Source organism: Aspergillus piperis, assembly GCF_003184755.1.
Source record: "Aspergillus piperis CBS 112811 unplaced genomic scaffold BO85scaffold_3, whole genome shotgun sequence".
In the NCBI taxonomy this organism is placed as follows: domain Eukaryota; kingdom Fungi; phylum Ascomycota; class Eurotiomycetes; order Eurotiales; family Aspergillaceae; genus Aspergillus; species Aspergillus piperis.
Genome location: NW_020291593.1, coordinates 1,476,680 through 1,502,096, shown reverse-complemented (window position 1 = coordinate 1,502,096; position 25,417 = coordinate 1,476,680). Strand labels below are relative to the sequence as shown.

General features: G+C 49.2%; 6 protein-coding genes and 3 non-coding genes across 9 annotated transcripts; 5 read left to right on the top strand and 4 right to left on the bottom strand.

Annotated features, from left to right (window-relative positions):
- Nucleotides 1–78: 78 nt before the first annotated feature.
- BO85DRAFT_446435 (snoRNA-binding rRNA-processing protein IMP4) lies at nucleotides 79–1,479 on the bottom strand. Its single transcript, XM_025659504.1, has 2 exons — nucleotides 1,348–1,479; nucleotides 79–1,148 (listed from the first exon to the last, which is right to left on the bottom strand). Exons 1-2 carry the CDS (start codon nucleotides 1,438–1,440, stop codon nucleotides 261–263), a joined length of 981 nt encoding a protein of 326 aa, XP_025519197.1. The 5' UTR covers nucleotides 1,441–1,479; the 3' UTR covers nucleotides 79–260.
- Nucleotides 1,480–8,658: 7,179 nt separating this feature from the next.
- Nucleotides 8,659–9,546, top strand: BO85DRAFT_456821 (putative C2H2 transcription factor; the record flags this gene model as incomplete). Its single annotated transcript, XM_025661474.1, has 2 exons — nucleotides 8,659–8,921; nucleotides 9,021–9,546. The coding sequence occupies 2 exons, from the start codon at nucleotides 8,659–8,661 to the stop codon at nucleotides 9,544–9,546; spliced, it is 789 nt and encodes a 262-aa protein (XP_025519196.1).
- Nucleotides 9,547–11,630: 2,084 nt separating this feature from the next.
- Nucleotides 11,631–11,711, top strand: BO85DRAFT_t63. Its single transcript has one exon. It is a non-coding gene; the product is annotated as a tRNA-Ser (tRNA).
- Nucleotides 11,712–13,963: 2,252 nt separating this feature from the next.
- Nucleotides 13,964–14,044, bottom strand: BO85DRAFT_t59. Its single transcript has one exon. It is a non-coding gene; the product is annotated as a tRNA-Ser (tRNA).
- Nucleotides 14,045–14,454: 410 nt separating this feature from the next.
- Nucleotides 14,455–14,535, bottom strand: BO85DRAFT_t58. The gene has a single exon. It is a non-coding gene; the product is annotated as a tRNA-Ser (tRNA).
- Nucleotides 14,536–15,859: 1,324 nt separating this feature from the next.
- On the top strand, nucleotides 15,860–16,795 carry BO85DRAFT_435560 (dual specificity protein phosphatase family protein; the record flags this gene model as incomplete). The annotated part of the gene is made up of 1 exon (XM_025658533.1): nucleotides 15,860–16,795. The coding sequence occupies one exon, from the start codon at nucleotides 15,860–15,862 to the stop codon at nucleotides 16,793–16,795; it is 936 nt and encodes a 311-aa protein (XP_025519195.1).
- A 523-nt stretch (nucleotides 16,796–17,318) lies between these two features.
- On the top strand, nucleotides 17,319–19,370 carry BO85DRAFT_485007 (uncharacterized protein; the record flags this gene model as incomplete). Its single annotated transcript, XM_025663288.1, has 2 exons — nucleotides 17,319–17,807; nucleotides 17,889–19,370. The coding sequence occupies 2 exons, from the start codon at nucleotides 17,319–17,321 to the stop codon at nucleotides 19,368–19,370; spliced, it is 1,971 nt and encodes a 656-aa protein (XP_025519194.1).
- A 1,909-nt stretch (nucleotides 19,371–21,279) lies between these two features.
- Nucleotides 21,280–23,015, top strand: BO85DRAFT_506886 (hydantoinase/dihydropyrimidinase family protein). Its single transcript, XM_025664380.1, has 2 exons — nucleotides 21,280–21,484; nucleotides 21,546–23,015. Exons 1-2 carry the CDS (start codon nucleotides 21,308–21,310, stop codon nucleotides 22,839–22,841), a joined length of 1,473 nt encoding a protein of 490 aa, XP_025519193.1. The 5' UTR covers nucleotides 21,280–21,307; the 3' UTR covers nucleotides 22,842–23,015.
- A 1-nt stretch (nucleotide 23,016) lies between these two features.
- Nucleotides 23,017–25,127, bottom strand: BO85DRAFT_192525 (uncharacterized protein). The gene has a single exon (XM_025654440.1). It carries the CDS (start codon nucleotides 24,870–24,872, stop codon nucleotides 23,376–23,378), a length of 1,497 nt encoding a protein of 498 aa, XP_025519192.1. The 5' UTR covers nucleotides 24,873–25,127; the 3' UTR covers nucleotides 23,017–23,375.
- Nucleotides 25,128–25,417: the final 290 nt, after the last annotated feature.

The window sequence follows — 25,417 nt, the reverse complement described above, 5'->3', positions numbered from 1 at the left end:
ATTTTCAATCTGTTACCTCTGTTACCACTGCGATCATACTTTGATGGCTACATGATTTCTAGGTAGAAAGGAGAGAAGTAATGAAAAAATTTCTTTCAGATGGGTATACAATAGCGATCAGATATGCCAAATGTAAAAGCCGCCCCTTTGAGCTCCTTCCTGAACACCTCATGCGCCGAATCAGACTTTTCTTTTTGCCTTCGTAAATGATTATACACAGCCAACTGAAAGCCACAGGTGTCCTCAAGACTAAAACTGGCTCACAGATAATCCTTCTTCTTGCTCGTCCTGGTGTACTGGGTAAGAGCCCATTCAACATCACCACTAGAACCTTTCTCCAAGGTTCCACCGCGGATCTCGAACAGTCGCATGGTCATACGAGGACCAACTTCCGCCAGCTCAACATCCCGATATCCGGTCTTGACGAACACGTGATGACGGACCTCAATGTTGTCTTCCTTGTTCACGAAGCTGACGACACGGTTTCCAACCTTGCCGGTCTCACGCGGGGGGAACAGATGCTTCAGAATCTGAACCACACGAAGACCCAGCTTGGTCTTGAAACCTTCGAAGATGAGGTGAGGGTAGCTCTCCGACACAGTTCCGCGAGCGGCATTAGGGATATCTGCACGGAGAACAACGTTATGCAGGGAGAAGCTAGCGGTCGGTCCATGGGGAAGGTGGGAGATTGTCATCGCAGTGGGCGTACCACGGTGTTCGTGCACGAGAATCATGTCGGTCAGCGCAGCGGCAGTTGCGCTTGAAACCAAGTCCGGAAGAACGAGGTTACCACGGTTCAAGCGAATGGAGGTTGGAAGAAGCAGACGGATCTCCTTAGCGAAAGTGCCCAGACGGACAGAAGGGGAGCGAGAGGTTGTCACGATAGGACGGGGGTCGGCGATGCCGGAGGTGAGGGCATATTCATCATCGAGATCGACGTCGCCATCCTTGTTCTGGTTATCCGGGGTGATGGATTCATCGTACTTGAAATCTTCGCGCAGCGATTTGTCTTCAGCGATGGAGGGGTCGAGGGGTTTTCCGGAGGCCAGCGATGCCTTCAGCTGGGCTCGCTTTTCAGCAATGGAGGCATCGCGGAGAGTGAGAGCTCTCCGGTACAGATAATCGCGACGTTCACGGGCTTGACGACGCTGAAGAATCAGTAGTTAGCGATAAGAGGTCTGGAACCACGGGGAATGGCTATTTTCTAAAATCCCAAGCAGCGACATACCAACATCGTGTGTGTATATATATGAAGAATGATTGAGTAGATCAGAATGGGGTCTGGAACGCAAAAGGCGGGCAACTTTTTTTCTTGCGGCAACTGCCGGTCTGGTCCGCCTTGGCCACCGGAGTTGTGTGGGATTTGGCGGCAACGACTCCGAATGCCTTGGCCTGAGCCGATCGCAAATCATCCACCATCCGGTCCTGTGGATTGTCCATCATTCCCTGCCTTCCAGGACACGCCCCAATTCACTTGCGTCAAGCTCTTCAGTGGCGGCAGGGCTCTGTGACTTGAATGTAAGGCATCTTCATTACCAGTTGGCTTCATAAATTCCCACGGACAAAAGTGAATCTGACTGGATTTCAGTTCTAATCTCATATACAGTTGCCCCTCTGCTGTGGCACACTGGTGACCTCCGATAAAGAAAACACAACATCCCCTGCCTCTGTCCTCGGACAGTCACGGCTGTTTCGTCCTCCACACTCTTTACATCTTTCAAATCGCCTCGCGTGACATTTCAAACTCGTGTATGACCGCATAATCTTCGGTGTCCTGGGCGTCTTTCGCTTTCGCTTCCGCTGATTTCGCTCTTTCTGCCTTGACCTGGGTAGCGATATTGGGGTTTAAGCATCGGATTTTTTTCTTTCTCCTACATCATTATGGCGGCACTTGGCGATGACAGGCTTCCGCCGGAGATGGACGACGCAGCTTCCCAGTTCCGCCCGCGGAGACATGACGATGACGATGAGGCTTCAGGAGACGACGACGTAGAGAGCACAACTAGTGCTCAGGCAGCCGACAACAAGCATCACCAGGGTCACTTTGAGGAGGAGAAGGAACTTCCGCCACATGCTTGCGCGTGAGTATATCGTAGCGTTTGCTCTGTTACATCTTCACTGACATGGAGCTCCTCTACAGGTATTGCGGAATCCATAACCCGAGCAGCGTAGTCAAGTGCCTGGCCTGCAGCAAGTGGTTTTGCAGCGCCCGTGGTAACACTTCGTCCTCCCATATTGTCAATCACCTCGTTCGAGCACGCCACAAGGAAGTTCAGTTGCATCCGGCTTCGTCGCTTGGAGATACGATATTGGAATGCTACAATTGCGGAACCAAGAACGTTTTCCTTCTTGGATTCATCCCAGCCAAGTCTGACACGGTCGTCGTGTTGCTATGCCGTCAACCATGCGCCGCTATGCCATCTTCCAAAGATATGAACTGGGACACTTCGCGTTGGCAACCATTGATTGAAGACCGTTCGTTCTTGCCATGGTTGGTTGCTGCCCCTTCCGACCAGGAGCAGCTCCGCGCTCGCCACCTTAGTCCGCAGTTGATTGCTAAGTTGGAAGAGATGTGGAAGGAAAATTCCCAAGCGACTTTCTCGGATTTGGAGAAGGCCACGGCTGTGGACGATGAGCCAGCACCCGTGCTTCTGCGTTATGATGATGCCTTCCAGTATCAGAACATCTTTGGGCCTCTGGTCAAGATTGAGGCCGACTATGACCGCAAATTGAAGGAATCTCAGTCGCAGGATGGATTGATCGTACGCTGGGACCTTGGTCTTAACAACAAGCATCTGGCTAGCTTCATTCTGCCCAAGCTTGAACTTGGCGATGTTAAGTTGGCTGTGGGAGATGAGATGCGCCTCAAGTATACCGGTGAACTGCGGCCCAAGTGGGAAGGTGTTGGATATGTCATCAAGATTCCGAACAACCAGTCTGATGAGGTGACGATCGAGTTGCGAGCAAAGGGTGATCATAAGTCTGTGCCTACAGAGTGCACACACAATTTCACGGCCGACTACGTCTGGAAGTCTACATCCTTCGATCGTATGCAGCTGGCCATGAAGACTTTTGCCGTGGATGAGATGAGTGTCTCCGGTTACATTTTCCATCGCCTTCTCGGACACGAAGTCGCCGCCGCGCCGATGAAGACCCAAATGCCGAAGAAGTTCAGCGTTCCGGGACTTCCTGAACTAAACGGTAGTCAGATCAACGCTGTGAAGAGCGTGCTGCAGAGACCTTTGAGTTTGATTCAGGGACCTCCGGGAACGGGAAAGACTGTCACCTCTGCTACGATCATCTACCACCTTGCGAAGATCAACGGTGGGCAGGTATTGGTGTGCGCCCCCTCGAACGTTGCGGTCGATCAACTTTGCGAGCGTATCCACCGAACAGGTCTGAAGACTGTACGTGTGACAGCTAAATCACGAGAGGATGTTGAATCGCCGGTTGGCTTCTTGTCTTTGCATGAGCAAGTCCGCATCAACGATACCAACATCGAACTCATCAAGCTCAATCAGCTCAAGGCCGAGCTTGGAGAATTGTCCAGTCAAGATGAGAAGCGACTGAAACAACTAACTCGCTCAGCGGAGCGCGAGATCCTGAATAACGCTGACGTTATCTGCTGTACTTGCGTTGGTGCTGGTGATCCTCGTTTGGCGAAGCTCAAGTTCCGTACCGTCTTGATTGACGAATCGACCCAATCGGCTGAGCCAGAGTGTATGATTCCCTTGGTCCTTGGATGCAAGCAAGTCGTCCTTGTCGGTGATCACCAACAGCTGGGACCTGTTATCATGAACAAGAAGGCAGCTAAGGCAGGTCTGAACCAGTCACTCTTTGAACGTCTCGTCATTCTTGGCTGCTCCCCTATCCGTCTGAACGTTCAGTACCGTATGCACCCATGCCTGTCGGAGTTCCCGTCGAACATGTTTTATGAAGGTTCTCTACAGAACGGTATATCTTCGTTTGAGCGTCTCCGCCGTGATGTCGACTTTCCCTGGCCCATTGCTGATAACCCTATGATGTTCTGGTCGAATCTGGGTAATGAGGAGATTTCGGCCTCCGGAACCTCTTACCTTAACCGCACTGAAGCGACGAACGTGGAGAAAATTGTCACCCGCTTCTTCAAAGCTGGAGTTCAGCCCCAGGATATTGGTATCATCACTCCTTATGAGGGTCAGCGCAGCTACATTGTTAGCTCCATGCAAGCTAATGGCACCTTCAAGAAGGAACACTACAAGGAGATTGAAGTAGCCTCAGTCGATGCCTTCCAGGGTCGTGAGAAGGACTTCATTATCCTCTCTTGTGTTCGTTCCAACGACCACCAGGGCATTGGTTTCCTGAGTGACCCTCGCCGTCTCAACGTCGCTCTCACTCGTGCCAAGTATGGCTTGGCCATTCTTGGAAACCCTAAGGTCTTGTCGAAGCATCCTCTGTGGAACTGTCTCCTGCAGCATTTCAAGGAAAGGCACTGTCTGGTTGAGGGACCCTTGTCTAACCTGCAAGAGTCTTTGATCCAGTTCAGCCGACCCAAGCAGGCATACCGGGGTCCTCAACGCTTCCAGATGGCGTACAACCATGCCTCTAACGTTACGAGCGGGTTGATGAATGGAAGAAACGGTCACCGCAATGACTTCCATGACACCGGCTCGGTGGTTGGTTACATCCCCGATGATGTCTCTTCCGTCCACTCCTCTGCCCTGGGTGGGGTTGGCATTCCTTCTGGGTATCCTCCCATGTTTCAAAACTTCGCGGACTCGTGGCCCGCTCTTCCCGGAGCCCGTCGGGCCAATGGTAACCGAATGAAGGGAGCACCTAGCATTGCCGGAGAATCTGTGGCGGCCACCGAGTCTGATGTTACTGGAAGCATCATTGATGGGAAGAGCGTCGACCAAGGCGGTGTCAGCCTTGCTGGCTTGAGCATCAACGATATGGGCAAGCAGCCCAGTCTCAGTCAGTCTGATCGGCTGAAGCGCTACGTGGAATCCGGTGGCCGGGAGCCTTACAAGCCCGGCGTTCCCGATAACGGCAGCATTTTCGGCGGGAGCTCTGCTAGCATTCGTGTCACTCGTGGTGTGCCAGGCCACATTCATGATGACGATGATACGCGCAGTGTTTCGACGGCATTTGCCAGTCAGGTTGGGGGCAACTATGATTGATTGGGGAGCACTCGTACCCTTTTCGGTTTAGAGCGGGCCCAGTAGCTTGCAGCCTTTCCCGAAGCTCGGGGGGCAATCGTCCATCGAATCATCAGGTTACTCCAACTGAATTGATTCCTGGGATTTTGCTCGACGTCATCCATGTCACCGTTAGGCGTGAGACATCTGTAAGATTCAGGGAAGCGTTGGCGAGAGCCACCCCTCAACCATCTGGTGGGAAATGAGGCATTCCTCGGATTCTTTCGCATTGCTTTTATCCATATGGAAAGATGCCAGTCTACAGGAGCTACGTACGGTTACGTGTCATCTAGACAAGTGACTCTCCCGTCAGATGACAACATAGAACGCTCTGCGACATGGCATGCAACGGCAGCGACTATTCCGTGTACATGGCCCATTATCGATATGGTTTGTCGCCATCGACTATTTCCATAGGGAAAAGAGTCAGTGGTATGTCAAGGCAATCTTTCTGGCTTACGGCTGCACTCGGGTTCGACTTGATTCGAGGAAGCTGGTGAGTCCTAGCATTCTCGCGGAGAGCTGGAAGAGGGTGGCTCATCACCGATGATGCTACACATTTCTATTTGTTGCCAATCCTGGTTTACCCGATACTATTTTAAAATCCTATGACTGCCTATTTTCTGTTTCGTGCTTCTTGCCCAATTCCTGTTTTCATCGTTCTCGCGTGTTTTGTGGCACTGCTATGGCTAAGCAGTAATTCTCTCTGAATCTCGGCAACTGGGACCAGGAGGATATTTTCCCGAACACTGCCTGCCCATTGTGTCTCTTTACGCGTATGTCTCGGATTTCGAGAGTCATGGCAATGCCGATTGTCGACTCGAATGAGCCGTTTAGTCCCTCATCTCAATTCAACTACTGTCGTTCATTCACCACACCGCCTCGTAGCTTCACCATGATACGTCTCAGTATGCGAGCAAAGATAACGATCGTCTGCAGGATGAGTAGGCATCCGCATATCTCGCATCCTTAGCAGCTGTCCGGTAGTTATTTGTAAATTGATGACGGCGGATACGTCCGCCGGTCCACCTTCGCAGAATGATCCGCACGTTCGATAGAAGACTCCGCCACGATCTTGTCATGAATAACCGAGAGTAACCTGCATTGGTTCTTCATCTAGTGGTCCTGTCAGGAGCAGCACACGCGAATTAGAGCCAGCTACCTGCAGGCGATGCATTTAGGCACTACTCATTCCACTGAAGGAAGACCTCTAAGCCACACGGGCATCCCATCATCCACGGAGACACCGGCCGTCTCGTGTGTGGAGAAGAAGGAATGAGGACAAGAGGGGGGGGTAACAAGATCACTGAAGGATGCTTTAACTACTGGTCCATGCAGATCTCTCTCGGAGTGACAAGGATGGTCTTGCATACATCGTGGCGGGCGCTGCGCCACTGGCTGGGGAAGATCCGTCCTCTCACAAAAGGGGAATCAGTAACCCTTCCCCCACTCAGACGTCTCTGATGATGCTATTTTTGAAGAATGAAGATGCCTACGACGATCTGATATCGAAGGATTTGGTTTCCTGACAATCACCCTCCATCAAGATGTTGACGTATATGATTAATTTACTTTTTCTGTGGTTTGCGATTGTGGCCGTGCTTTGCAGGCAACAACATCAACAATAACCAAGACCAACTAACGATTCAATTAACGATTAACAACCATGTCAAACAGTCTGAGCTTGAGGGAAATGCACGCCGGCTAATTAGGTTAGTAGTTTACGTTTGCTGGCAATCTAAACGAGGCAGGGAGCGATTCGCCCTGTCCAGGCATAGTTTTTGGGCGTGAATTGTCGCCTATGCAAGGGATGGGCGGCAGATATCTTGACGTTGACACGGGAAGGGCGATTTGTTACAAACAGGGATCAAGAGTGAGGATGAGAGAAAAGATCTATCTATTCGATCATAACTGTATGCAGCTCAAGCATTACTACTGGTTAGTATGTATGAATCTCTTGCCTGTCAGACGTGGGAAGATCCCGTCCGAGTGGATCAGGGTTGGCATACATTGTTACAAACAACCCTGTCAGTAAGTAAGCAGTAGAACTATTCTCTTGTCTTTCCTTTTTTTCCAGTTTTGCTTTTTTGGACCTTGGCGTGGAAAGCAAGTCAAGCGTCTCAGCTTTTTTCTAATTCTTTTTCTCTCATTATTGCCTCGTGTTGGGGGGGGGTTGGTTTTCCGAGGATTCCATTTGCCTTGGGCTCAGAGCGCTTAAGCGGGTTCTTTGCCTGACGGAACGCCGAGCATAGGATTGGGCAAGAACCGCTGCCGGAGTTATGCTGTTGCTGGGTACCTAAGGTACCTATCACCTTACTACTTACGTAGATACCTCACACCTCTTTTCTCCTCCCATCTGCCACGCAGGAGTAATAGAGTATACTATGCTCTATTTTGTGACGTAAGGAAATACATTAGAAACTCGAAGAATAGTTAAGATTTGAAATAATAACAGCAACAACCGGCATGTCCGAGTTGGTTTGTAAGGCAGATCCCATGACTTCCGAGACGCCACAGAGAATTGACCGAAACCGGCAATGTGGCTGGGGGGTGAAAAAGGCAGACCACGTGCTGGAGGGCCCTGATTGGCAGGCAGCAATGAGGCATGCAACCCGACTGGGGTGGGAATTGTGGCGGATGGCCTTGTCGAAGCTGAGCAAAGATATTAGGGAAGGAACGAGAGAGAGCCGACCTTTGGTAGATCCTAGTAATAGCACAGGAAGGAAGTTACTGTAAGTTATCTTGGTTGCCTGCCTAGCATGACTCACTAGTCGCAGCCTAAAGACCCTTTACAAAAATTTTGCCATCCATGCCGCAGTCAATCCATCGTGATTCGGCGCCCATCAAGGCTTGACTGATACATACAAAACACAAATCCGGCGTAGTTGTCTCCGATCACACCACGTGTGCAGGCATGATACTTGAGTATCCTTACCAGCGTCTAAATCTGGGTTTTTGAAAAAATAAAAAATAGACGGGTGTTGCTGTTGGATTCTACTATGCCACAAGTAACTGGTATTATGAATGCCGTATAAGTACTAACCAAAGATTCAACTATCTCTCTTGTCTTTCTCCCTCTCTATTATTAAAACAAGATACGTACATTGCTCCTTCCCCAACACCCAACTTCGACCTTCCCTTTTCAATCGAGTGGCGGATCCGCCAAGACATTACCCAACTGGCCAACAACTGTTGTCACGTGCGCGTGTCGCTAGATGCCTTGTTTTCCGTCCTGAAAAAATTGGCAATCCGTCCTTCCGAACTGAGCAAACAACCATCCATCGCCCAGTGCCACCCGACGCGCATTGAGCTCGACAACCAAGCTAATATCAACTCCCTCTTCCTCCCATCTTTTCAACCGCTGCACTTGACCTTACTTCATTTTTACCACCGTCTACCTATCTTCTATTCTCCGCCTCGTTTTCCGAACGCCACCAGGGCCAACCCCCTTCGCAATTGACGGCGGGGTTGTAGCTACGCTATGGGTGACGGCTCTGATTATCCTAGTCCACGAAGTGAAGGTCCCGGTGGACCTACCTCTGTTCTCGTCACTGTCCCAGACTCGCTTTCTCCAGCTCCCAAAATGAACGACCAGCTGTCTCCGAACTTCATGGAAGGGACGCGCCCACGACTGTCGGTGAGAAGAGCGCGGGATCCGCCCAAGAACACTGCCGGTCAAATCTACTGCGACCATCCCGAGTGCCAGCACTCGCCCCCAACATTTCGCCGTCCGTGCGAATGGAAGTAAGTTTTTCCCCTCATGATGGTTATGATGATTAAGAAAAAAGACAAAGCTACAAAATCCCCGATTCAAGGAAAAGCTAACCGTTTGCCACTTCACAGCAAACACATGGACAAACACGACCGCCCGTACAAGTGCATGGAACCCGGCTGCGACAAGATTCAAGGTTTTACATACTCTGGCGGTCTGCTGAGGCATCAGCGCGAGGTGCATAAGAAGAACATCAATGCCAAGAAACCCTTGATGTGTCCGTACGCCGACTGCAATCGCAGCACAGGGAACGGATTTACGCGTCAAGAAAACCTGAAGGAGCACCTTCGCCGCCGCCACATGCACACTGAGAACGGACATGCGTCCGAGCTGCCCATCGCCCCGTCTCCCGATCTGGATGGCACCACGTCTCTTGCGACGGCATCCGCAGCCTTGAAGAGGAAACGCGAATCTCTCGGAGATGATCCGGCCACCCTCGAGCTTCCCGAGGAGGAAGAGAACGGGGTGGATCTTCGCAATGAACTGAAGAGGCTGCGTCGTGAGGTCCAAGAGAAGGATCGCCGACTGGAGGAGTTGGAACGCATCGTGGCTGGACTACAGCAGGCTATTCCTCAGACCGCGACGTCGCAGGGCTAGCTGGATGCGCTGGATCAAGATTTCAACGTGGTATTGATTTGATCGCTCGTTCTCTTTCTTATCATTTGTTGCGTTTCCTTGTTTCGTGCTACTTTGGCTCTTTCCCTTTCGCTTTCCCTTCCTCCCCGCTTCTCACTTTTTTTTTGGTTCAGAGTCATTTCACTTCATTTTCATGGTTTGTTGTATGAAATTTGCATTCTAAGGGCGTTCAAACTATGCAAATTACGGGGCCTTGGTTGTTTTCGCGGATCTGTCTACAACATCTACGGGTGGTTCATATGGGTCGGTCTACATCTCGGAACGCATGGATAAAGATCAGGCAGCTCTGAAGATGATGGCGTTTGCTCGAGGTCGTTGATACAGACCAGGTGGTGTTTTTTTTTCTCTTTTATTTTGATTTATCCTTATGGTTCCTAACCCCCCTTTCATCTCTTTCCCTATATTTTTTTTTTATCTCTCTCTATTTTCTCATTACTTATTATTCCCTGAAATATACCCAGGCGTTTTTCACCCCGTTTCTTTTGTTGTTGCCTCTTGACCTTTCTCCATAATCGTGTCTCTCTTCACTTGTGCCTTCAAAATTTCTCCGATGCAAACGTAGCTGTCGATCCTGGGGATGCGTAGTCCCTCCACCACGTCAGTGGGGTGAAATCATAAAAGATGTCTGTCATCTAACTACCTATCTAATCATCTATTTGTCTTCGTGACAAGCTGGATGCCGCCAAGGGGCTCCTTCCGTATCGAAAATTGTAATAATGACTGGCACGTACATCCCTGGTCACATACTAGTCTAGTACTTAGTAGTCCTCGGGCTCTGCATCGTTCATGATCTCCTCTGTTTAGACTAGGCAGGAAGGCAGGCAGGCAGGCAGGCATCTGTTGGCCTTGCATCCAAGGCTACCAGCCTCACTCACCACTCCCTCACTATCTTTCATCCTTCCTTCCATCCATCCATCCCACTCTTGACTCCATGATTACCAAGCAAATCACCACAACAAGGCTAGTAAGCACTCAATTACTCACCATGTATCATACTATAGTATGACACATACCTCACGTATCATCCTTCCTTCCTTCTCACCACCTACCTAGTGACCAGCCAACTAGCCATGTACAGCAGTAGTCCGGGTAACAAGCAAGCCCCATAGTGAGTCTCACTTGGTAGTCAGTTGTCGTCGTCACCCACTCACTCACTTCCTCTTCCCCCCTTACATAGTACATAAGGTCCAGCCAGCCCAACGTGGCTCCCTTTCCAGGAAGGACACAGACACTACCCGGTCTAGATTACTGCGCGTGACTCTTTCCGTGACTCATGCTTCTGGCGTCTCGGTAGTAAGCACTCACTCACTCTCGGTAGATATCTACTACTGGACTAGCTTGTTTACTGAGTAGTTGAGTGGGTGCTTATCTGATATGACTCAGGAGAGGTAGTTCGGATTTCATGTGCCTGTTGATTAGCTGGGTTGTTGTTGGTTGGTCGGTTGTTATTTTAGCCTTGTAGATGAGAGTAGTATGTTTGAACCTGATGGGTAGGTCGTTGGGGCTAGCTGGTAGGAATCTACTTGCGGTTGTGGTGAGGGTATAGATTGCTTATTGGTGATTGGCCGTATGCATGCCCTGGATATACTCCGTTGGGTCGATGGAGGATTAGATGTGGTGTGGTGTTGGTGCTGGGTGACAAGTGTACATCTAGCTTCTTCTGAGGATCCACAGCCGTAGAATGAGGCAGATGTGTTGTGGAGAGGGGTAGGAGAATTGATGGCTTATGAATGTTGCGCCGTGTTCGGCGGATATGTACTGTTATGGGTAGGCGCCGTGGTAGCGCGTAGGGATCCTGAGGCGGTATCTGTTGGGACTAAATTGGGTAACGCTTAGTGGTGGAACTGAGAAGGGCGTGGTAAGGAAAATGTAATGTATTAGGATGCATCGATCGCATGTGATAACGATGCTGAGAAGGAGGTTGATATTCGAAGGTTGGATGCCTGGTGGTGCAGGCAGCATCCACAGTATGTCAGCTGAGCCATGTGTTGGGTTATTTATTGCTGCTTCCTATTCCCTAAAACTGAACCACATTACATCAATTAGTCAGTGTGGCCGAGTGGTTAAGGCGATAGACTAGAAATCTATTGGGTTCGCCCGCACAGGTTCGAGTCCTGTCGCTGACGTTTTTTGCTTTCTTCGAATCCGGTGGGGGAATCGAACCGTTCAGTATTCTCCACCACATCATCTTTTTGCCCTTCCTTTTGCTCTGCGCATTTATCAATGTGTGTACTACGGTGATCACTGGATTGACTGTTTTGATATGCCAGGCCTCTACTATAGAAGAGATATAGCTGCATTGTCGTCCAGTCTTGGTGGGAGGAAACTCTGGCTGTCATAAACCTCAGTCATTGACTCTCTGTTTGGAGACAGACTTCCTTGCCAGCGGCACGATGCGCCATGGTAAGCAGTACATTAATCAATTCTGGCTGCGACATAGAAGATGATATATTGTAATGTGTAGGTTCGTTTTCGTGGTAATCAGCTATGATCAGGGCAGTGTGCTGGCCGTAGGTAGAAATGAGAGCGTTAACACAGGTTCTCCGATGTCGAATCTATCAACATTAATGGCAACGACCCTGAGAAGTCTAACTGTAAGTGTCGCCTTGCAAGAGCCAAGTTCGAATCGTATCAAACTTGCACGAGATACTTCAATGGCCTCTGTATTGAATACACCGTTCATGCATGCTGACCCTACAAAGTTACCTGCATACATGACCAGCTGCAAGACACACAGTATCCAGTGTATGTTTTTGTGAAGCTGCTAGCTCATCTGGCTTCCATGTTGTTGTATTCGCGATATAGGCATGCTCACGAGGTCAAGCGTAGGACTTCTCTTCTAAAGCTCAAAGTTAGAACAGATTGACCAGTATACTACAAGTCACTATAACTCACAGCTCAGCACGAAATAGATGGAAGCTTGGTCGACTCTCTTAGGACCCCTGGGTCGGAAGTTCGGCTATGGTGACCTCGTAGGTCGCTGGGCTGTGAGGTCAACAGTACGGGAGTCCGGCTGGTGACTAACGATGAGCTAGACGTCAGGCCCACGGTAATCGAAGTAACTGTGAGATCAATCTGATATGATCTGGCAGACCAATGAGAACCCTCAACTGGGCGAGATGTTGGAACAATCGCGAAAATCCACTTCTTGCTTCTGTCCAATGGGGACGTGTCGAAGAGACGCGCTAGAAACTTTGCATTCACCTCATCATGATGTCTATACGCGTCTTGTGTTGCCTGTGACGATGTGTTTGCATGTTATGTGTGACTCCTGGCCGTGCTAGTGGAGGCTGGTATGGCACGGTCGTCTCGGGCTGCGGTTTGATGCCTGTTCTATAGGTGAAAGATAAGATTAGAAAGCTCTGGATAGTAGCTTCAAAATGCTGAATGTCTCTATTTTGAGAGCTAGCTAATGATATAGGAGGAAGAATGAGCGCAAGATGTGGAAGATCCGCTGGCATCCCTCCCTAGTCGGGAAGGTGCAAATGTTGCCCACGGCAAACTACCGGAAGCAGCTTTTCGTGCGTTCCTGGCGTATGTATCTGCTTCTGGTTCTGGGTGGCACTGTTACCCTGCACCTCGAGGGGTTGACATATTGTTGACTTGATGGCGAGTGCGACAAACAAAACCTATAGATCACCCGTTTCTCTGAGATCTATTAGCTCGCTGCGAATTCGACCGTATCGTTTTAGTATACATATTGGGTAGGTTACCTTGCACTTATTGCTCTATTGCAGTCTATTAAACTGATTCATAGGAATTGCATCATCTATGGGGCTGGCAAAACAGAATACAATACCCTGGCTTGACAAGTGCAGATATCTGAGGGAATTTGTGTCATTATTAGGCCTAAGATGGTCGGCATCCGTGCCGTATTCGCAGTGGAGAAGCACGATAGTGTCCATGCAGTATTCACTAGAAGGAAGGAACCCATGGTCTGTTGGCTCAGGGCATTTAAGACTGCATTCATCCTTTGGGACTTCGATCCACTCCCTGACATTCAGGCAGAGTTTTGTGTGTAATGACCCAATGTCACACGCAAGAAATGTACACTATGTGCGAGTCGAATTCTTCGGCATTACCTTGCCTGCCCCGGAATATCAAGAAAATTCAGAGAAACTCCCCCATTAGGACTCTTTGGTTCTGCATACGAGTCAGGGCTGGCGATGAAACGATCCAGCACAGAGTGGCATGCTTCATTCAATCAGTACGGTATCCCCGGGTGTGGACGGCTTGGGGCACTACTAGCTAGGAGAACGGGTCATCGGGCATTCTAATGCGATTGCAAAACAATGGCTCGGTCTTGTTGTGGCGGCACATACGGATCTGGATCGAGACATACATGATAGGAACAAAAAGAAAAAGAACAAAAAAGAAACGTCAGCGACAGGACTCGAACCTGTGCGGGCGAACCCAATAGATTTCTAGTCTATCGCCTTAACCACTCGGCCACACTGACTGTTGCTTGTTTTGGAGGCTGTTATTATGGTACATACTTGTAGACAAGCTATATGTGCCCATATGCCTCCAGGTCGCATGTCTTGGACTCATGCTATAGTTCCTAGCACTACCAGCAAAATATGAGCGTCCTCAGAGGCAGGGTTGGGGCCATTCACGAGTCTAGTGTATATTTTTCTGAGGCCGCATTAACTGACAGTGGGAGTCAAGAATACATAAGGCAATCCTCCGGCAGGTATCGAGGCGTCTATACTACGTATGTAAAAGAACTTTGTCAGTATACCGAAGTGGCAGTCCTGGCTGTGCAGTCCGACTCCTGTGGTTTCAGTTACCCGCTGGATCCACTCCCACAGGAAGTGGCTGGGTAAGGAAAAAGGTATCCCAGGACAAAAAAAGAGAAAACAAAAAGATCGTCAGCGACAGGACTCGAACCTGTGCGGGCGAACCCAATAGATTTCTAGTCTATCGCCTTAACCACTCGGCCACACTGACTTGTGATGCTGTTTTGGTCGAGTTTCTGGAATTATGTGAGGAAACAAACGCTTGGGGTAGCCTTCCTTGAATCTCATGTTCGATGGTGCGGGTGTACACAGTGGAGGTTGTACTCGACCAAGATGTTTATGATCATCAGAAGCTTTAGACCGAGTAGTGAATACCACTAGGCGGCAACTTCAGTGGCCCCATTTCCAGGTTGAATGAAGAGGTGCTACTACTACATCAAGACATGTTCGCGAATGTTTCGAGAGAGTTTCTGGTGCACGGTCTGATTATATATATGGATAACATCCTCCAATGGAATGTCCCGCAAATGGCTCCCGCCGAATGACACGACAATAAATATATTAGCGGCACCAGTACCACACACGATTGGATTCAAACGACGGAACAGCCCGTGGTAATGTCGCACACAAGAATCTTGAATCAGGAACAACCCCAGGAGACCCATCAAGCGACAACCTCGTGGTGGTACTAGAGCGCTCTAGTTGAAATCCAGCCACTGTAGAACACTCCCAGACCAGTCTGTCATATCACTAAGATCAAACCCAGCATCTTCAATGTTCTCCGGGGGAAGTAGTCGGCTAGAAAGCGCCGACCGTGAAGCAAAAAAACGGGTATACCAGTCGATTGCACAGCACCCTCCTTATTACCGGGGACCTAACAGGATCCTCAATCGCAAAGTGCAACAGATTACTATCGACCCACAGGGTATCACCCCGCTCCCAACACCCAGGCCTCTTATGGATGATACGGGAAACATAAGGCAGCAAAGGAACAGAGTGTTAGGTACATTAAATCACACAGAAGAGCCCAGCAATCGTCTAGTCGGAGACATCCATGTAGTTACAGTACAGAACGAGTTGAGAGCCGCCTAAAGCGTCGCTATCTCTGGCATAGAACAGACGCCGGACGAGTCGGGAATAAACCACGGCGGAGTGAACCAAGGATGAACCTGTCCGAGAACTATGCCCCTTCTGGCAAGCTGGTATTATCCGATAATACGAAGATTGTGAGCAAAGAAAATGCACTGTCCTCGGCAGCCTACAAAGGGACAAGAAAGAAACCCATCCGACAATGAATAAGAGTGAAAGAGAAACAAGACAAACACATGACAAGATGGCCCACAATGGTTGGAATAGACTCTCTCCCCCCTCCCCTAATGACTAGACCCAATTCACTTGAACTTGACCCAGTCCCGCTTTATAAGGGAGGGTCTCCTCCCTCTCCCCGAATCACTCCACATCTTCAGACTTTTGTTTCCCTGGAAAACTCCAAGAAGAAATTGGGCTGTGCTGTGCACGCAAGCCCCCGCGAAACAATGGCTCAACCGTACCATCCGGCGGAGCTTCCCATGTCCCATAGCGCCAACGCCCACTACACTGCAACTCAAGAGTATAGCTCGAGGAATTCAAGCCAGCAGCCTTCAGTATACACGTGGTCGCCGCTCGGGGTGGGGAACTCAAACCTCCGTGACACTGATAACCCTGCCGTGCATCAATTCCCTGAGGGGAAGTTTGTTCCATCTGGGTTCTTCGACAAGGTCGACATAAATCTCTTCAAAGATACCCTCTCTCAAAGTGTGGACTGGAGATACGAGAAGCGCAGACAGGTTCATCAAATACTTCCATTCCTATACCTGGGGCCCTGGAGCTGCCTCGCGGATAGAGATTGGCTTAATCAAGAGGGAATCACCCTGCTCCTAGGCATCCGACATAGTCAATTGGCCAAGGCGGGTCTTCTTTCTGGAGCCAAGGCAGCCGCCGCGCTTAATATTATGACAGCCTCTGTTGATTATCAAGATAATCAAGAACTCATTAGCAATCTTCCTGATGTAATTTACGGCATCAATGAACACATCGCGTCCTCGGTTCCCCTCGGCTTGAGCCGGAGCATCGAAAAGAAGGTTCTTGTATTCTGTGAAACAGGCAACCAATCGTCGGCTTTGGTGGTGATGGCCTATCTGATGGTGATGCTCAATATCAGTCCAATGAGGGCCTTGGATCTAGTCCAGTCGCAGCGATTGAGTGTAATCGTGGACGGGCCGGCGTCGCAGTTACTGTTGGCATTTGAAGCTATCATCATGGCCAAACGGGATGTCGAAAGAGTGCGCCGAGCCAGCATCCTGGATACATCAGCTTCCTCCAAGAAGCGAACCAACAGCCGAGATACCGACGACATGGATATTGATGAGATCGAGTTTTGGGATCTGGAGAGAAAACCGCTGCCACCGTTCCAAGATCGTTCTACCGACTGATCTCTAATGCTATTCTCCGAGAGTAGTTGTCACAGGAAATTGATAGATTGTGCTTGGTAGCGACAAGAGATATGTTAGAGTAAAGCGGGAAATAACAGTTTTCATTATGCCTCCTTCCGCGTGCATTCTAAGGCATGCCGTGCTTGCAATCAGATACCGTACCGAGATGGAAGGCGCCGTGCTTTTGTCGCCTCGTAAAGTCAACAGATGACCCCAAAGCCCAATGGCAAATACAAACCTGCAAGGCCCATCAATAAATATTTCTCATTTTTATATGGTTTCTTTTCCGGAAGTATCCCCGAGAAGCTCATAACTACGCAGAGCATCTGCTCTTTCGCCTTCAGCCCATAAACTATGAAATAGCATTCACTGCCTTGTCTATGCCACTACTTCTGCCTTCACCTTCACCTCCCCACACCACGAACTGATATACGGGATTGATGACGATTAACATCTCATCTTTATTTCACAGTGACTTTACATATCTCTAGCAATGTGTACTCCTTATCCACCCAAGAGCACCATGAAACTTCGCAACAGCATTCGCCCACCAGAGCGCTTCAACCAAGATCAGTTCTACAGCCCATGTACAAAGAGATCTTTACGTGTGCCACAAAACCAAGACTGCATTCATAGCACTCCCTTTGATCCCAATCTACCTCCGGCAGCGTTTCCTACGCTAGATCATCCGTCTCCCCCCAGCCTACGCGATAAAGAAAGCGGACATTGGAAAGGGCAGGAGGCAGATCTCTCCAAGCGCCCCAGAGGGCAGGAGAAAGATGACGAAAATATCGAGAACAAGCGTGTGCGTGGGGTAGATTCAGGCGTACAGACCAGACCTCCAGCATCAGGTCAAAATTGTATCTTAGACAACGGAGACTTTAACCCGGTCTACAGGAGAAATATGACCATTCTTGCTAATGTTGGTCGGGAGTCATCGATCGAGAGATATCTAATGGACAGCGACATGGATGAACCCATGAATGACGCCCCTGACGAGGAGGATATAGAGGTACGTTGAGCATGAACTAAATCCTATCCTTCACGCATTTCTTAACAACCAGTGTCTAACAAACTTCTTGTCCTTGCACAGGCTCCTTCAGCGACAGCCTCCGTTCGTCCCTGTAAATGGAGCGACCTTTCCCCACAAATTCAAGTTGAGATCATTGACAATATGCTCCAAGAATTTGACTGGCCAACCACATGCCATTTACTGGGGCTGACGGCAGAGGAGCGTGAGGAAACCCAGCAGAATATTCGCCAATGGGATCGGCAAGCTAAGCAGGAAGATATACAGTTGGAAGATATGAGGGAAAGGCAACTGAGGGCACTCCTGCGAGTCGACAATACTAAAAGTGGACATAATCGCGTTCCACACCAAGGTATCTTCAGCAAGATTTCCCGTCAGGTTTCCGGACAATTACAGGATCAGATCGACTCGGACATTTCAATGTGCCAGGCAAGTGAGCTGCTAGATGCCAAAATGTTTCTGCGCATGCGTGGACTCGACCGCAAATATGCAGGAGAATGGGGTAATGGTACGTCTGCTTGGCAGGCACTTGAAGACGATGACATTGAGCCGTGTCTCGATGATGACCAAAGGACCCATCAGCCCCTTGTGGATTGTGCAGAATTTGATGCAACAGGTCTCTCAGCACAAGGGGATGAAAATGCTAATGTGCCCGACCCGGATGATAATTGCACGATACAGGCGTATGAAATGGCCAAATACTGCCCGAACTCTGAAAGGAACAAGTACCTACACCAATTCCGTTTCAACAAGCCCAGGCAATGTAACAAAGATTCTCAACCCAGACACAAGGTAGTGTATTATGACCCTCGAGGGAGTGAGCCCTGTCGCCTGAGCGTTGGCGCGGAGAAAGCTGCTCATGTTTGCGATACGAGAGGGAGAATTCCCAAGCTGGTATCGAGACCTTGGGAGATGCCTCTGACGAGTCTGTCCTTTAATGGGCCACGGCCAATCCTTGGAACATTTTATAATACCCACGGCAACAAACTCGACGCAAGGAGGTCCCAGAATGCAGCTTTCGTTCCTCCGACCAGACCTCCTTATGGAAGTATGACTGACAGACGTGCAGGCCAAACCGCCTTTTCATCAGGGCCTGACCCACGACACGGAAGTTCAGCAACAGAAGTACGCAAAGAGATTCCACTCAGATCAAGCAGTGGCAGCACGTATGCTACCTTATCTGAATCAGGGAAAACTTCAAGCCCCGTAATCTGGTCCCCCAAAGCCACCCCAAATACAGCAGTATCAACCACAAGCCCAGACTGTCTTGCCGCAGATGAGAACAAACAATCACCGCATGTAACCAGTGCACCGCAGTCCCCACTGGAAGCGAAGAAGGTTCTCAGAGAATCAGCTGCACAGAATTCTGGTCACGAAGTGCTAACTGAGGACTCGAGGCTGGGAACCCCCCCGAAACGTCCAGTCGAATCATTAGTCTCCAAAGAGAACAAAGTGCATTCGTCTAAAAAACCGAGCGACGGAGATGACAGCAGCGAGAATAGCCATGACAGCGACTATGATGAGGTGGTACTTCTACCTGTATAGTCACTCACAAGGAACTCTAGTAAGGACGCAAACTAGGGAAGAAGATCGAGAGTGCACGTCCCTAGAGCAGTGGTACCCGAATTAGACTGACCAGGTTTTCCAGAATTTGCGAAGATTAGACTGTTGCTGTTAGAGACTCCTTACCGTTTACCTTGCCCACATTTTCGTTAATGGTCCTTTACCATCAGATGTAATTTGCACGCAGCAAAGAGTAGTATTGACCATAGTGAATATCTGGCCACAAAGACGGAACTGAGATGCATTATACAACCTAGACTCTTTTAATTTCTTAGTCCGACGTTTCTGTATTTGCTGATTTTCTTAGGTTTGTAGCCGCTCCCAGCGGGTTTAGTCCATCAATTCATGCCAAAGGCTGCGAGTCCTTCAAGAGCAGATTTACTTGCGATCTAAGTGCAAGATCAAGAACTAAAATCCACCAGAAGTACGTGAGGCCAAGAGCTTGGAACAGCATCTATTCGCAGGGCCACGCCAGAACACGTCGCGTGATATTATCTACGAGTCACGGGATCTTTCCTTTCTCATTTCTCATCTCTTTACTTCTTTATCTGTGCGATCCCCATCTCATCAGTATAGATATGCAACCTATATCCCATCGGATTCACAATTCATGATCCATGTCACCAACCTCTCGAAGCAATCCAGGTAAGTGCGTCTTGGGGGCAAACCTTGCTCATTGGGTAATGCCATTAATTCTCCATTGAAGAAGGCTGTTGATCAAGTCCTCAGCTTACTAGGTTTATATTACGGACATACCCGGCACAAAACCAACTCTTCCCAAATTGAAAAGCATACTCAATAAGTTTACAGTGGCAAAGGATCTAATACGCGAAAGGCAGGAGCTGAGGTGGAACCATTACTCGATTCGAAGCCTTTGAGCCAGCATCTAAGGCCCACTCGTACGAGCGAATTGAACGGGTCATCGGTATCAAGTGAGAGATGCGGTCTACAAGAGCAGCTACTTCGAAGAGCCGAGCTGACCGCAGGCCTCCAACTGAGCCTAGCACTGCCTAAAGCTTAGCCAGCCAAAGAAGTCATTTAGTACGCAGTGCTATCGGGACCGTAAAGAGGATAACCATTTGAGGTCTGCGGAAGGGGTATTGCACCATGAAACTAGCCTGCCAGGAGAGGCGAGATGCTACCAAAAATGGCACAATCGCCCCTGGAATCGTGTATCCATCAGAGCCCTTGCAACACAAGAGGCTCCTTCTCGGCCGTGTCATAGTGGCGTCGATAAGCTGGCTGTGCCCTTTTCTGTGGGTTCGCTTTCCGGCAGGCTTGCTGAAAGTACATAGTACCGATCTGCAAGGTCCAGATGACTAGGTGATCAGAGCCATGTAAGAGTGTGTACGAAGGTATTTGTATCCACAAGAAGGTTGATGGTACTCGAAGCGATAACCTTAACCACCACGACGCCACATGACGATGGCCTAAACTATGGGGATACTATCTGTAATGGGCGATAAACCTGTTTTGCTCGGCTGGATGACTTGTTTATCCGACAACAGTGGTTGTCTACGTACGCTGGAATTCCACGACCTAGGATCTGACAGCCACTAGCACCCATGATCCAATTCGGGTTTTGATCTGGCGATAAACTTTCAGGGTTTTGGATACTTCTGGGATGCCTATAAAGGTATTTCAAAGCCCCGAGAAACCGGGATTGATAGTGGAATTAGGCCCATCCCTTATTGATCAGTCTGGAGATAGATAGATCCATCGAGGCCGAGTGGTGTGGATTACGTTGAAGGTCTGGCCTTTGCTTCCCTGGTCTCGTTGATGGTGTCGCATTCATCCTGCCTAGAACGGTAAATCACTGCACCCTACATAAGGGCATTCTTCTGCTTCTCCACGCTATCACTACCTTAGTCCACTCCCTAAAGGGTTGTTAAGGTGAAACAGCTGCACTGGCACCTAGCATGCTCACCACTTCATTTGACTGTGTTGTGCTAGATGGCACCGTTGTTACGGCCGCTGATGTTGGTCGGTATGATATTGGCATTAAAGATGGAAAGATAGCTATACTTGCTCCTGCGCGGTCCTTGGCCATAGCTCGCGCTTCTCGAGTTATTGACGCCGAGGGTGCATATGTTATGGTAAGTTTCATTCATACAAAAAGTACAGCGATGGTCTCAATTACTGACAGGTCACCATTAGCCAGGCGGCATCGATGCGCATGTCCACCTGGCCGAACCGCCAGGCCAGGGTCAAGCGTCAGATACTTTCACGACCGGAAGCCGCTCTGCTATTGCTGGTGGCACAACAAGCATCATCGCATTTGCTCCTCAGGATAAGTCTGATCCATCCTTAGTCAAGGCGCTGGAAACAGCGCAAAAGAAAGCCGAATATGCTGCATACTGTGACTATTCTCTTCACCTTATGATATCCAACCCAAGCCGAGAGGTTCTCGACGAATTTTCCATTCTCCGCGAGCGCGGCGTGTCCTCAGCCAAAATCTTCATGACCTACGAATCTATGCAGCTACGTGACTGCCAGGTCATGGATGTCTTGATGCAGGGCCGCAAAGATGGAGTAACCGTACTTATCCATGCTGAAAACGGCGACATGCTCACCTGGATGACTGAGCAGCTCGAAAATCGCCAGTTACTAGAACCGAAATATCATGCCACTTCGCGGCCCCAAATCATGGAGTATGAAGCTACCAGTCGAGCCATATCCCTGAGCCAATTCATCCACACACCAATCTTGATCGTCCACGTTTCCTCGCCGCTAGCCGCAAACATGATTCGCGGCGCGCAGACCAACGGATGGCCTATCTTTGCCGAAACATGTCCACAGTATTTGTTTCTGACTAGGAAAGACCTCGACAAGCTCGGCTTCGAGGGCGCCAAATGCATATGCTCACCCCCACCCCGCGAGGGTGAGAACGACCTGGAAAGCATCTGGACAGGGCTGCAAAATGGAACATTCACAATCCTTTCCTCTGATCATAGCCCATATGTTTACGACGACGATGTCAATGGGAAAAAGATAGCCATCAATGGCGACGAATCCCTAGGCCGCTTCCGAAATGTCCCCAACGGCTGTCCGGGAGTTGAGACACGTCTTCCTTTAGTCTGGAACTCCAACCGTCTCACGCCTCAGAAGTTCGTTGAGGTCGCGAGCACCAACCCAGCCAAAATGTACGGACTTTATCCGCAGAAAGGCTCCATTATCCCGGGTATATCCGATGCGGATCTCATGATCTGGTATCCATCTGCTCTGGAACCATTCCCTATCACGAATTCCGCTTTACATCATAATGTGGACTATACACCGTATGAAGGGCACATGGTAACCCAGTGGCCGCGATACACCCTGCTGCGTGGGGAGGTCGTCTGGGATCGGGATAACGGGGGTATTGTAGGTCAGAAGGGCTACGGGAAGTTTTTGAAGAGAGGCCGCAGTGCGTTTTGTCGTGAACAGTCTGAGTTGGATTTTACAAAGTTCTAGTTTATATCCCTCTGGAGTTTGAGGGCATGGGGATAGTATGAAGATCATACACACACCCACCCACCATGACAGGAAAAAGCGTTTCACGAAACCACTGCATCACTATCAAGATTCTGCTGGTGAGCAGAGCATGTTATTTATCGTTATTGAGATATATGAAAAGAGGGGAGGAGCCTGGACTTGCCATTGCATCAATATGTATTGCAAAGCCATGCATCTAACTTTCTTTCCGTACAGAACACTGTTGTATAAAGCTAAGTCGAATACATGCATTCAATGTTACATCAGGTTCTATGTTCGAGGGCCTTGCTTTGATAAACCACATCGCTATCTATGTCGCCTTCTGTTTCTTCAACTTGGACTAGTTCAAATCAAAGTGATCAGTATTCAGCATAGAGACTGATGCACATCTCTTAGTACAGCTGATCCATAATATAAGTGTAGTAAACGTAAGCCTGAAAACCAGCAAAGTGATATTGAAGATTAGACACTGACCATAATCACAAGCCCTGTTCAAAAAATCTAACATTGTACTTATTTACCACCACCGATATATTTTCCGTCCTTGAATTTACCGAAGGGGCGGAAACCTACCCTGTGCTTTCCAAATTTGTAGACCAATGCCAGAAGCCGCGCAACGAGTGCTGGGTTTGCCTTGACATTGCTGTACGAAATGGCAGAACTCCAGCCTTGACAGGCTAGACATTGCTGCCCATTTATCTTCTCATATTGGGAATACGCAATGTGCACCACTTCTAGCTGAGGGAAATGTGTCGGGCAATGTACTGCCAAGTCCTCCAGCTCATCGCACAGCGTATTAGAAGTCTGCTTAAGACAATTGTCTATAGATAGGAACTTCAGCGAACTTGGAAGAGTCTTCCACAGAGGGAAAACTGGGAGCTGGGTGCCGGGTTGAAATGGCATTAGATTGACCATCCGCATTTGTAGGGTTTCTAGGACGGGAAAGTCACACAAGGACCCGAAGTATGCTGGCTGGGGATACTCCACATCGTGATGAGGGTAGCTGATGCTATCGCATATGTGAGATGTTATACTAAGGTGCCGCAGCGTTGAGCGGAGTTGGTAAAGAGAATCATATGCGCGGTTGGGTTCCCAGTGAAAGCCAGGGCTGTGCGGGTACCCACGTCGGTGGGGTGTTGACTCCTCAAGCGTCCAGGTGAAGGATTCGAGCTCTGAACACCCCATGAGCAGCTGCGGTAATTGAGTGACGGTTTTATCGCATTGTTCGACGTCAATATGGGTTACTCTGCTGTTGAAGTTGCGAGGGAGAGCTTGTTCGTTTTGCTCGGTAATCCGCGTAACACGAATATGTCTCAAGGAAAGGATTTCGAGAAATGGAATCAGGCGGGCCAGGGGTATACCTGGCGGTTTATAAGAATTAGTTGGTTGAGATTCTTCGAGTGTAAGATGTGTCAAGCGGGTGAGGATCCCTGATTCAGGGCATGCTGCCGATGAGATGACTTCGTCAAAACGAGGCGTGGGAGCGGGACCGCTTTGGCCATATTCGTGCTCATTGCATGGCAAGAAAACAGAAAGACGTTGTAGATTCTTTAGCCGAAGCAATAGCAGAGCGAACCAGGGATTCCTCAGGGGCTGACAGGAGTCGAGTCTTTGGTCAGATTCAAGTTCCTTTTGCCAACGCTGGATCATCTGTCTGGTCAGCGGACGAGAGAGCAAGTCTCCCCCTTCTGTTTCCTGAAGAGCTCTAGACAGCTTTATTTTTGGAGAACCCGGATATACGAAAGGGACCAACTCCAGTGACCGGACGAAACCAGCAAGACCTGGGTTTTCATCGATGGCATAAGGGAGGCATCGGGCAGGAGGGCCAATCTTGTCTAGGTGGAAATCGGTGTTCAACAGCCGGTATCTTCCTGAAACTTGAATCTCGCGGTAGAGCTCCGGGGTGAAAGTGGAATAGTAGTATTTCGATACGAGAACCAGCCGGTATAAATCATCAATCAAGAGATATCGGCCGATTCGTATATGCAGTTCGGGGGGCAATCGATCCATGATGCCTGAGCGAGGTATACCTTGCAAGAGAGTTATTGTTTCTTGCTTAGCTTAAATTCAGCGGGGCCTGTACTGAAATGAGCGAGCAGGAAATAGGAAGATCTAGTGGTGTCCCTCTGCATTTTATATGTAGTAGCATGAATATGTGGAGGAAGCTCAGGTATCATAAACCACAGGAGTCCTATGTACGGGGTATGCAATATTGAATGGAAGGTCCCTAATGGACTCTATTAGATTAGTAGGAAGCTGTCCCTTCTAAGAGAGAGCCTTAGCAAAGGGCATCGAAGGACGTCAGCACCATGGCGTGTAAACCTTTTCTTGCATCGAGACAAAGAACGCGTGGATGCTTGGTATGTTCCGTTGCAGGACAATAAAGGTGTCACTGGGGCCCGATAGAGGGTACAGGGTAGTTTAGCTGTGCCTTAAAAGCTGGCAACTTGCACTGAACACAACCATGCATCATGATGATGATGATGATGATGATGATGATGATGATGATGATGATGATGGTTTATATGTCGGGGGATAATCCATAGTTATACAGT

Bases quoted from the DNA above. Each gene is read 5' to 3' on its own strand.
- BO85DRAFT_192525 (XM_025654440.1), bottom strand. From the start codon at position 24,872: ATGGATCGATTGCCCCCCGAACTGCATATACGAATCGGCCGATATCTC.
- BO85DRAFT_506886 (XM_025664380.1), top strand. From the start codon at position 21,308: ATGCTCACCACTTCATTTGACTGTGTTGTGCTAGATGGCACCGTTGTT. The intron at 21,485-21,545 runs GTAAGTTTCATT...GGTCACCATTAG, and splicing joins CCGAGGGTGCATATGTTATG to CCAGGCGGCATCGATGCGCA.
- BO85DRAFT_446435 (XM_025659504.1), bottom strand. From the start codon at position 1,440: ATGGACAATCCACAGGACCGGATGGTGGATGATTTGCGATCGGCTCAG. The intron at 1,149-1,347 runs GTGGCCAAGGCG...CTGATTCTTCAG, and splicing joins CCAAATCCCACACAACTCCG to CGTCGTCAAGCCCGTGAACG.